The 12,677-nt window shown below is 43.7% G+C and overlaps 1 protein-coding gene across 1 annotated transcript in view; it reads left to right on the top strand.

Annotated features, from left to right (window-relative positions):
* The first annotated feature begins 1,245 nt into the window (after positions 1 to 1,245).
* The window catches only part of ALKBH5 (alkB homolog 5, RNA demethylase), a 30,475-nt gene continuing 19,043 nt past the window's right edge, over positions 1,246 to 12,677 (top strand). Inside the window, exons 1-2 of the mRNA XM_072597077.1 lie at positions 1,246 to 2,188; positions 10,004 to 10,084. Coding sequence (XP_072453178.1) covers positions 1,452 to 2,188; positions 10,004 to 10,084 — 818 coding nt within the window. The 5' untranslated portion in view covers positions 1,246 to 1,451. The remainder of the gene's footprint in view (positions 2,189 to 10,003; positions 10,085 to 12,677) is intronic.

Genomic DNA, 12,677 nt, shown 5'->3' on the forward strand with positions numbered 1-12,677 from the left:
GCCATGGCCGAACCAAACGGAGAACTTTCGGGTCCCCGGGGCTCCCTCCGTAGCGGTACCGTAACAGGCAATGATTTAACTACCTACGAACCCCTGAGGGGTCCTCGACAGGGACGCAATAACTAGGGCGACCCCTTCTGATTGACTGACTTCTCCATCAATCAATTCCCGGAAACCCGGTCTGGGACCGCCCCCTGAGCGGCCGACAGACCAATAAAAGAAGAGCAAGCTCTAAGGGGGCGGCAATAAGACAGGGTAGGTTGTGGCGGTTCCCCAGGTTGTACGTGGAGGGGGTCGAGCAGTCTACGGGCGTCCCGACGATGTCCTGACAAGGCGCGGGAACAGCAGTGACAACGTCCAGAACCCTCCCCGCCCCGCGAAGGAGGCGAAAGGAGCCGCTCAGCCCCCGAGGAAAGTCACAGGGGCGCTGTGTTGAGGCAGGTTGCTAAGGGGTTCGTAGCCCTCAGGGGTTGGGGGAGGGGAGCAAACGACGAGCGGTTTTCCTTGCGCATGCGTTGATGTTACCGCTGCCCGGGACCCTCTGGACGCGCATGACCGAAGCCGGAGGACCCGCTGTTGCCGGTGGAGTGGCGCCTGCGCGGTGAGGAGCCCGCTTAGGACCGGACTAGCCCCGGGTCTCTAGTATGCTGGGCTGGCGCCCTGTGACGTAGCGAGGAGTCCTTTAAAGTGCTCCTGAAAACCCTGCTCCGCGGAGCGGAACCGGATCGCGCTTGAGTGGAGGCTGCTTTCTTCGCTTTCGGTTCCCGGAGGGCTGCCGCCGGTGGGGCTGTGGGATGAGGTGGCAGAGGCAATCCGGAGGTCCCGGTGATGCGTCGCCCCCTGCGGCTGGAGACCTCTGAAGAGATCCCGGGAGGAGGCCCCGCCGCTCCTGCATGACACAGGCAGGCTGCTGCGGCTGAGGCCTTTCCAGAGCCCTCGGAGAGCCGGGATTGCGACCTGCCCTTCTGCCGAGGAAGGCAAGGGGGGGGAGGAGCGCCCGCAGGCTCGGCTTGGCTTCTGGCTTCGACCCGCGGGTCTGGTCCGTCCCCTTGTCCGCGAGGAGAGCTTTCTGGAGGAAGGGGGTCAGAGGGATCGCTTGCCCGGCTTTAATCCACTGTTCTGACCTTTCCCCCGAAGGTTCACGGACTTGGCTGCGCCGGAGGCTGGAGCCCGAGCGAAGACCCCCGCCCTGGCCCCTCGCCCCCCTGGAGGCGGCGGAGCTCAGCCCCCGCTGATGCTCTGACCTATGGAGCGCTGAGGCCCGCCGTCCCTCGCCCCCGCCCCGCTAGCCGGCTCCCGTCTCCTGCACCCCAATCTGCGCGTTTCCGAGGGACGTTCGCCTCCAGCTGGTGCGGGCCATGACTGGCAGCAGCCCTGCCCACTCTCCGCTTCCCCGAGCCGGGCGTCTGGGAGATCAATAGAGCGGTGGGGGCGGGGTGGCAGGCGGCGCCATGGCCGCTGCGGGCGGCTACACCGACCTGCGGGAGAAGCTCAAGTCCATGACCTCCCGGGACAACTACAAGGCCGGCGGCCGGGAGGCGGGCGGCCGGGAGGCGGGCGCGGTGGCCGCCGCCGAGCCCTACGGCGCCCCGGCCAAACGGAAGTACCACGAGGACTCGGACTCGGAGCGCAGCGACTACGAGGAGCAGAAGGAGGAGGAGGCCCGCAAGGTGAAGAGCGGCATCCGGCAGATCCGCCTCTTCAGCCAGGACGAGTGCGCCAAGATCGAGGCCCGCATCGACGAGGTGGTGTCCCGGGCCGAGAAGGGGCTGTACAACGAGCACACGGTGGACCGCGCGCCGCTGCGCAACAAGTACTTCTTCGGGGAGGGCTACACCTACGGCTCGCAGCTGCAGAAGCGGGGCCCGGGCCAGGAGCGCCTCTACCCGCCCGGGGACGTGGACGAGATCCCCGAGTGGGTGCACCAGCTGGTGATCCAGAAGCTGGTGGAGCACCGCGTCATCCCCGAGGGCTTCGTCAACAGCGCCGTCATCAACGACTACCAGCCCGGCGGCTGCATCGTGTCCCATGTGGACCCCATCCACATCTTCGAGAGACCCATCGTGTCCGTGTCCTTCTTCAGCGACTCGGCGCTCTGCTTCGGCTGCAAGTTCCAGTTCAAGCCCATCAGGGTGTCGGAGCCTGTGCTGTTCCTGCCCGTGAGGAGAGGGAGTGTGACTGTGCTCAGGTAATGGGGGGAGGGGGGTGCCTGCCCTCGGCAGGGGTGACCCGCCATCCTGCGGGTTAGACCCCAGAGTGGGGAATGCTTCTCCTTATCCAGGAAGTCTGCTCCTCCTCCCCCACGGCTAAAGCTTAGATTGGATGTACTCCGAGGTTACTGTGCTGCCGGCCAAGCCCCAAGTGCTTCCGAGATGGAGATTTTGTTTGGTTAGCTTTGTTTTCTTCGTATGATCTTAGATTTAGAGATGGAAGATACCTTCCAGACCAGTCCTTTATTTGACGGTTGAGGCCCCTTGAGGCCCAAAGACGTGAAGTGACTTGCCCATGGTCATAGCATGCCGCTAGTCGGTATCTGAGGAGATACTTGAACCCAGAGCCCCCTGATTCCAAGTACAGCCCCTGATCTCCGTCTTTAGTAGGGAGGTATGTTAGAGTGTCCTGTTCATACTATAAGTTTAGTGATTACATTCTTTTGACCTGGTGCTTTCCACTACAGTTGTATTAGTAACGTATTTGCCTTCCCATTGGATTTTAATGAGAAGGCCAAATTTTACTTTTAAGCTGCTTCATTCTAGCTCAGAAATTTCAAGAATCAGAAAAGTAATCCCCTGTTTCTTAGTCATAAGATAGCTCATGTTGGAGTACCTTGGAGTCCTCTGACTTCAAAAAGTACCACATAAAGTCATGTTGACCCTTAACTTTCTACCCTGAAGGTCTTCAGGAGCTTTAGTAGAGAACAATTTAGTCTTTACAGTGCAGCAGTGGGTAGAGAAATGCAGTCCCAGGGGCCCTTTTAATAGCATCATTGGGGAAGCACCATTAATATCATTTGGGTGTGGAAGCAGTTGTTTCTGCAGCGTTTGTGGATGAGGGAGGAATCCTGTCAGGTCCCAGGAGCCAAAACTATGCTGCAATAGTAGGGAATTCCAGGCAGAGTGGTTAACTGAAGGTTGTTTGTGTCTGGGAAATAAACAAACAGCAGCAGCGTTACTTTACTTCTTTGTTCCTCTGAAACACCATAGAAACCAGGATTTGGGATCCCACACAACCGCTGAAAACCCAAATATTTTAGACTTATTTTGTTTCTTAGAATCTGCTTGTTTATTCCAGTATAAATTTATTATTTATAATCCTTATTAGCATAGAGATTTCCAGCAAGAATTTCTCAAAAATTATTGGCCATAAACAATTTCACATAGCATTGGAATTACAGTAGTCAATCCCCAGGGAGACTTAGAGCCTGAATAACCAAAGGGGCTTTCAGAGCCAGATCTGTACAGTTTTGTAGCAGGAATACATTCTGGAGTAGCTGTAAATGATTAGTTTTGATACTTCATTCAGGGCTTAAAAAGCACTCTGCTGAAAGCAGAATTTGTCATGTTATCCTTTTAGTTAATATATTTGAAAATATATCATTAAATCTTTCCCCACCCCCCCCAGACACAATACATAGTCCCTGTAACTAGAGCTATCCTCCATGCCTGGAAAATGTTCTTAAATTATCCTAGTTGATAAAAGTGCACTAACAGAAATATACCTTCAGGAAAATTTCTTATATCTTTGAGAACTTGAACTCTAAAACCCCAAGTTTCTATTTATTTATTTTTAGCATTACTAAAGTAAGACTTGTTAGGTTAGGTAGTTTATATAATGATGTCATTTAAGGAGAAACACTTGTAAGTCTTCTTCACAGATTGGGAACTGGAAAGGATTTAGAGAAGGACTGTGGGTAGATTTCAGGGGTTATTGAACTTGGACAGAAAAAAATCATCCTTATTTTCACTAATTTCTAACTAAAATTTAACATTTCTTTCAGTTATGAAATAATAATAAAAATGAATCTGAAACAAGGTCCCTAGATTCCACTATACTGCCCATGGGGATCTTTGACACAGACAAGGTTAAGCACCCCTGCCTCAGAGGTTATCTGATATGGACTAGATAACCTTTATGTTATGGATGAAGATACGGAAGCCCAGAGAAGTTAAATGACTTGCTCAGTATGATACATTTGATTATTAAGTGTTTACTATGTGCCAGGCACTGTAATACCCTAATGCATACTGGAAGCAAAGTTGTTCTCAACCTCCCTCTCTTATCCCCTTCCCCCCACCTCCAGCATCACCAAGCTTGAAAAACCAGTAATCATGGAGACTTTATTTTTCAGAGCTTCTGTCTGAATTTCCAAATTGGTTTCAGATGCTACTTCTTAGCTTTGTCAGCTCTGTTCTACTCCATCTTCAGATAGGTATACTGCTTCCCTGAAATCTCTGGCCAATTAACATCTTAGTTTTTCCCAGAATTCTTTTCAACTGTTATGTAAACTTATGGAGGAATCCTTATTTTCTTGCACTTACCAAGAATAAACCGCAAACATGCTACCCTCAGCTGATAGAATTTAGAACTTCAGGTTGGGAAGAAAAGAGTGATCTGTCCTTGAAACCTGGAAGATCTGGGTTCTAGTCCTACCTCTGATACATACTGGCTCTTTTACCCTGGGCAAGTCACTTAATGTTTTTTCTGGGTAAGTTTAAGATTATGAGTTGCAGAGCATTGGTAAAGATCATTTCCTCATTTGGGAAACATTCCCTTACCAATGAAACCAAGTCCAATTCCTATCCTGCAGCATGTCCATTTGAGAAGAGGTGTAGTTGGGGTGTGTAGGAAGGTGGATTCTAGGCTTAGTGTTTGAGTTGCCAGGAACCATAGATTATCTAATCAACCTATTTATTATGCAGAGAAAAAAACCTGGGACTCAGAATGGAAGTGATTTGCCCAGGTGACATGCAGCATGCCAGCAAAGCCTTTTGACATTAGTCCAGTACTCTTTCCACTGCATCATGATTTCATCTAGTAATAGCTGAAATACTGCTTGCTTTATCAGCATTGCTCTCTTTTTGAGAATTGTAGTAGGGGTTCAGTTTTGTTTAATAGTTGTCAGTATGGAAAACAACTTCTGAAGATCATATAAACATGTTTGAAATGGTAATGGAAACCTATCCTAACAAAAGTTTGCCCAGCCGATTTCTAAATGCACTTGGAAACTGTTTCCTGAATGGTATAGCTTTTCACTCATTCAGTTTCTTCAGTAGTAGACTCTGCCCTCCCTTATTCTTTTCTGCATAGTTTGCCATTTGGGCAGAGGAGCAGGGTAGGCCACTCAGCTATTCTCCCAAAACATTTATTTATTACCTTCTTCCTACCTACTTAGAACATTTCTCTTTCATCCTATGAGATGAATATATCAGCCTAAAATATAGAAATTACATTTTTTAATTGAAGTAATTTCCTAGAGGCTGAATTCTTATTTATTGTTATCATTAATCATCAATTTTTGGACGAGTCAACTTATTGAAAGCAAAATTCTACTTTTAGCTTAAAATAGTTCAGAAAGTGGGGCAAATAACTCTTAAGTCACTTCACCTGTTCAGTGGAAGAACTATTCAAAGAATAGCGAAGAATATTCAAACCCTAGTGAAAACAGAATGATAGTGATGCTTCAGTTCATAAAGAAGTAAACTTCCAGATGGTCTTGGGTCAGAGATCTGTACTGGGTTGTTTTAATGTTTCTTGTCCTAGGAAGGAAATGGAAGACACAGGAAAAGAAGGCAGATGTACTACCATGGGCTAGTAAAATGTTAGGGCTGGGCATTATACAGCTGTGCTCAAGGCTTAGCTCTAGTTCCTCAGAGGGCCTAATTTTGTTTCCAGAACTTTTCCAGTTTAGAGCATGACTGGAAAGAGCAGAATGTATTGACCTGGCACATAGAAAACATTTAATAAATGTTTATTGATCTTTTATTGATTGATTAGCCCATTTAATTAAAATTTTATGTGTGCTGTCAGTCAAGCATTTAAATGTGTGCTATGTTACAGACACTGTGTTAGACCCCAGAGATACCGATATAAAGGATGAAACTATCCCTATGTTTTGGTAAGGGGATAAGGAAGGGAAGGGGCATGTGTTCAGGCCCAGGGGGACAGATGACAGAGACTGGGTCGTAAGGAACAAAATCAAGGTCAGTTTGCCTCGTTTCAGAGTGGAGGAAAGGGAGTGATGTCCAGTGAGTCTGGAACAATTGGTTTGGAACATATTGTGTAGAGCTTTAAAAGCTAAACCAACTTATATTTAACCTAGAGGCAATAGGGAGCCACTGAAGCTTTTGAGTAGTAAGTGCATTTATATGTCAGATCTGCCCTCAATATCCATACCCTATCTCTCTAACTATAGCTGTACTATAAGCTTCAAAAAATTCTTAAACAAGCCTTGTAGCTACTAAGCATAAGGCTTGGTGGAAGGCGAGGGAATACAAAAACAAAGGTGAATGAATGATACTGTGAATATGGAATTGAACAGTTTGAGAAAAAGTTGTGCGCTAGGTCCAGAATTTGGTGTATTATATAATCAGAACCAGGGTTAGGGTTAGTCTGACACCTTCTCTAGTTTGAGGCATCCTGCCCCTTTCCCCAACCTTCTGAATTTTTGGAGTCAAACAAGCCTTACTTCCTTTCCTTGGATTTGAGCTGTGTGTATTTTTGTAGTGTTAGAATAATGTATAAATAACTCCCACCTGAGATCACTTACCCTGCTTTGGTGAAAAGTGGCTCACTTTTCAAAAAGAACCAGCTTTGGTTTGCCTTTTAGATACATGGGCTGGGGAAAGCAAATGCATTTCATCCCTCCATTGAGAGAGGGTTTGTACTCTGCAGTGCATTACTGAGAGTTCGTAAATTGCAGCTGGAAGCAGCATGAAGGGTCAGGAGACCTGGGTGTGACAGTGAACAAACAGGTCACTTAACCTCCTTAAGCCTCAGTTTTCTCACCTGTAAAATGTGGAGAAATGTGTGCACTGCCTACCTTTTATGTAAATAAAAGTTTGTAAACCTCAGTGTTACATAAATGTGAACAGTTGTTTGTGTCACCAGCTGACTTTAAGACAGAATAGAGGACCCTAGATAGATAACCACGATGTCTCTCTGTCCCTGTTTGGACAACTTGCCAAATGGTGTTTAACTTGCCAAATGGTGTGTAAGGAAGAAGTTAGCATCCTTACAAACCTGTCTTGATCATGCATTTTCCAAATCTTTCTCCATAGACAGGAGACTTGGGATGTGGTAAAAGGAGACATTGGTAGGCTGACCAATATGTAAAACTTCCTTTCCTGTGGAGATAAAATAACACACACAGACTCTTTTCCACAGGCATTGACTTGAGTGTATTCGGTTTCAAACTGGCATGCAGCTTCTCTCAAGCAGGTTCTCTTGCAATAAACAGGCTCCGTAGTGGTAAATAACCCTAGTGTACGCTCATCTCCACACTTTGTGATGGAAAGTTCTAGTTGAAGAACAGCTTACCAAAAGTTAGGTTTCTTCTATGATCCTCTTGAATATTGAAACAACTTCTGTTTATTAATGAGGTAGGAGCATATTAAAAACAGTTTTTTTAAGGAATAGTATAGGTCCTTTTTTATAGCCAAGACATTCTTGGGGATTGCCAAAGACTTAGCTAATCATAATGGTTTAGCTGATAGGAAAGCCTAGTAGTGAGTATTAATGCATTTTAGCGTTACATGCTTCAGCCATATGCCAGAAGTAAGGCAACCACAAGAGGGAGCAGGAGCAGCTTCCAAGGAGCATTAAGAGTAAGCTGAGCTAAAGGGTGGCAGAGGTGGCTGAGCTATTATAGCTCACACTGGCATACTGCATATTGTGCAAACGATTTGAACCAGTTCAAATGATCCTTCCCAGGCCTTTTGATTCATTTTGGCTTCACTTGGTAGGAGGATGATATGTGGTAGGTTAATTCCTGGGGGTTTTTTCCCCCTGGTTTTGCTTTTGTTTTTTTAAGAAAAGAGAGAAGGTAAACTGTTACATGTCTGGATTTTCTCCGGATTGCATTTCGACAAGCATTCCCATGTTGGCAGATTTGAAGGTAGTATATTTTCAGCTCTGTTAGTGATCAAGTCAAACTGGTTAATAACACTTTCCTACATATGTATCTGGAGAAGTGTTTGTCTGGCTGGTATGAGAATTAGTATCCTACACTCCTCAAGTGTAGGAGATTTGCAGATTGGCCTTGTCTCCCTTTCATGGAATTACTTTTTGCTGTGGTACATAGAATGACAAAGTAGAAAGTGAAGTAAGATTTGCCACTATTTTGCCTGCCTAAGCTAGCCCAAAGGATATGAGTGAGACCTTCTTTGATGCAAGAAATAAGAGCCCCAAGTTATTTGATCTGGAGGAGCCTGAGGTATTTCCAGAGTTAAATCAAGAATTCTGGTTTGTTGTACAGTCTTCATTGGCCTCTGGTTTTGGTTCAAGACCACCTTGAGAAAATCTTTATTGTGGATGTGATCTCCTGAGGCCAGACAAGAACCAACCTGGTAACCTTGAAGGGACACAAGGTTTGGAATTGGGTCAGACTTTCTGAGACCCAAGCCAGAAGTAGCCTGACTCTTAGACAGAGCATGGGGTGAATAACAGTTTGCCTCCTTACACTAGGGTATCAGATACCTTCTGCTTCTTTCCCATTCTCGTCCCCCACCCCCATCCAAATGGTACTAGCCATTTTATAATATCTTGCCAAGCGTGTCTAGATTGAGTTTAGAGTGATAGAGGCCAAGCAAGCCTTCTTGTTTTGAAAAGGACTTTCAGAAAAGCCTGAACATAAAACAAAGAGATTGTGTATAGAATGATCCTTTATCACATGGGACACTTAGAGGTATTTGAGTTGAGTGAAATATTTGAGAGACATTTTCTCAACTACTATTCAATTCTGACCTGAGGCTACAGCTAGTTTTATTTTTTTATAAACTAAAACTTTACTGTACTGATCCGAATGATTTTCCAGAGTTTTGTTAGCTTGACTATTCTTATATTGATAAGTTAAAACCACTTGGTCATGACAACTGGGAGAGGGTGCTGAGGGACAAAGTTAGCTTTGAAAGTTCTTAACCATCAAGTAGTCACCTACATTTAATTACTGACCTGTAAGCAATTTTGAATTATGTACCATGTTGAAATAAATACAAAATAATGTTAGTAATTCCTAAAACATACCAAACAGCTGATTTGAACAGTTTGACTCCAAGTGGTAGCTTTAGGGAAAAAAACTGTTGAGTTTCTCTTGGGTACCTTCTGTGCCCTGGTGACTCATCATCAGTTTGTCCACCTCAACTTCTGCATAAAGCCAAAAACTTGTAAGAGAGTAAGAGGTCTGGATGAATATCTTTCTCTCTTTTCCTGTCCCATACATGGGACATCATATTAAGCCTTGCTTAAGTTAATCTGGCTATTCCAGACAAATGTTGAATCTGTTCAGAAAAAAAAAATGCTTCACTTAATTTCAGGGCCTTTCTAGGTCTTGATAGGGTTTTTTTTTTTTAATGGTTGGAGGGATTTCAAAAATAGTGTGGTATCATGTAATTTGTTTAGCTTTTCCTTCTCACCTTTCCATTAAAAATATTATTTATTTGCCATAAGGCCATGTTTTCTTAAAGTAGTTACTACATTTAATCAATTTGTTTTACATAAAAAGTAGAGTCTCCACTGAGAAGAAACAGCTTTTAAGTAGTAAACATGCCTGCTATATGGGAGGGAAGGGGGGGTGAAGTTTCCTTATTCTGAATCACAAATAGGTATGCCTTTGGAGAGAAAGTAGTATCTTTAAGTTCATATTGTTAGCTTCCTGACTGTCAGAATGAGCTTTACTAACCATAGGAAATGGGGAGAAGGATCCTGATCAAAGGAAATGATGATCATTTACCTGCAGTCATTCTCTTAACCTTTGCCTGTCTTCAGTATGTACTGTGTTTTCTTTCAGTGGATATGCTGCTGATGAAATCACCCACTGCATACGACCGCAAGATATCAAGGAGCGTCGAGCTGTCATCATCCTTAGGAAGTAAGTGGCAAAGCTCAATTGTTTTTCCAATGAGTTGGGGGGTGTTGTGTGTGTGTGCGTGTGCGCACGTGTGTGTGTGTGTGTGTGTGTGTGTGTGTGTGTGTGTGCACGCACTAAGACCAAAAGATTTGAGAAAAATAAGTTCATTTTCCCATACGTAGAGAATATCCTAAAGTTCTTGTTACAACTTGTAATATACTTTTTTCTTGTTTAAAAATTTATTTTTAAAAAAATATATTCATTTTATTTATTTTTAATGCTCTACAATCACTACCATAAAACCTAGATTTTTTTTCCCCTTACCTATCCCCCACAACCCCCCTCCCTCCCCAGGATGGCATACAATTCTATTTAGGATCTACACATACATTCCTATTGAATACATTTTCAATATAGTTATGCTGTGTAGAAGAACTAACATAAATGGGAGAAATCATATAACAAACCAAAACAGAGTACACACACACACACACACACACACACACACACACACACACACACACACACATGACCTGCTACATTGTGTGATTGAATTCCATAGTTCTTTCTCTGAATGTGGAAGGCATTTTGCCTTAGAAGACCATTGGGAATTTTTTTTTTTTACATCCTTGCATTGCAATGAAATTCCAAGTCTACCAGAAAAAACTCTCGCACGCTGTGGTCGTTGCTGTGCACAAAGTTCTCCTGGTTCTGCTCCTTTTGCTCAGTATCAGATCATATACGTCTTGCCAGGCCTCTCTGAAGTCTTCTTGTTCATCATTTCTTATGGTGCAATAGTATTCCATTACATTCATATACCATAATTGATTCAGCCATTCCCCAATTGATGAGCATCCCCTTGATTTCCAGTTTTTGGCAACTACAAAGAGAGCTGCTATAAATATTTTTGTACACGTGGGACCCTTTCCCATTTTTATGATCTCTTGGGGATATAGTCCTAGAAGCAGTATTGCTGGGTCAAAGGGTATGCACATTTTTGTAGCCCTTTGGGCATAGTTCCAGATTGCTCTCCAGAAGGGTTGGATCAGCTCACAGCCCCACCAACAATGAATTAGTGTTCCAACTCTCCCACATCCTCTTCATCATTTATCATTTTCCTGTTCTGTCATGTTTGCCAATCTAATAAGTGTGATGTGGTACCTCAGAGTTGTTTTGATTTACATCTCTCTAATCAAAAGTGATTTAGAGCATTTTTTCATATGATTATAGATATCTTTAATTTCTTCCTCTGAAAACTACCTGTTCATATCCTTTGACCATTTATCAATTGGGGAAGAAAAATTTAATTAATATACTTTTAAAGTATTTTTAGACACTTGCTTTTAACAACCTTCTTTCAGTTGTCAAGATTTCACATATGGTAGAGAAAACAGAGAGTAACAGAAACTGATCAGATGACTGAGAATCTCATTGTGTCCCACATCATCACCATTTTCTATGTAGGGAATTGATGACCAACCTGTGGTAAATTTAGGCTTTGGTGGAACAGTCAGGAAGCATTGACATGCTACTTGTGGCCATTTAAGTTCTCCTAATTTTCTTTCGTCAGATAAATAGACTTAGAATCATGGAACTATAAAGCAGAAAAAAGAGGCCTTCAAAGATCGTCAAGTCTAGTACCTTCATTTTATAGATGAGGGAAACAACCTCAAAGGTGGAAGACAGTACTTGCCCAAGGTCACATAGCTTGTTTAGAAAGGCAGAACCAGCACTAGAGCACAAGTATCCTCACTCTCAATTTGGTGTTATTCAGAAACCATAATTAGAATGTTCTTTTGTAACTTAGCCTATTTCTTTTCTCCTTCCCAGGGCCCCAGGCTTCATTTCAGTTTGTCATAATCAGCAAACATTTATTAAATGCATATTATATGGTGGGTACTGGGAATATGATGATAAATGACAAGCCTAGCTTTTAAGGAATTTATATTCAACTGCAGTGGTTCAGATTTTCTTGCTCACAACTGTACCCTTTACCATGAGGAATTGTAGCACGCTGAACATTTAAGTTGGCAGTGCTGTAGGAGAATAGTTGGGTGACTTGAATATGCAGTTGTCTTCAATGAGTGTGGCTGCTGCAAGTTACAAGTCTGACATTTTTCAAGATTAATGTGCATATATAATAGACAAATTTTGTTTTTGCAAATGCTATACTTAGCACATTAATAGCCTGGGTAAGTAAAATGTATGTTAAATAATTTTTTTGAAAATCGTTTATCTTCAGTAACATGACATCCAAAATTTCTTGGCATACCACTGGGAAACAGATATGTGCAGATTAAAGATAGTACAAGGTAGAGTGTTTTGGGAACAGTAGTATCCTAGAACTTTAAAGAGGGTAAGAAGACTTTCCTAACCCCTGGAAATACTTATAGCATGTAGCACAGTTTCTGGCACATAGTAAGCACTTGATAAATGTTTGTTGATTGATCTGTCTTTTTACCTTCCCTGTTCTATCTGCTGCTTTCCCTTCACACTTCCGTTGAAAAAAAAGGTTAATCACATAGAGTTCATCTGTTATGTTAACAAAAGGAGTTTCCTGATTTTGTCAGCTTTTGGGAGGGGGGCAGGGAGAAGTGTCTCACTTGTAACTTTC

Source organism: Notamacropus eugenii, chromosome 3 (genome assembly GCF_028372415.1).
Source record: "Notamacropus eugenii isolate mMacEug1 chromosome 3, mMacEug1.pri_v2, whole genome shotgun sequence".
Taxonomy (NCBI): Eukaryota; Metazoa; Chordata; class Mammalia; order Diprotodontia; family Macropodidae; genus Notamacropus; species Notamacropus eugenii.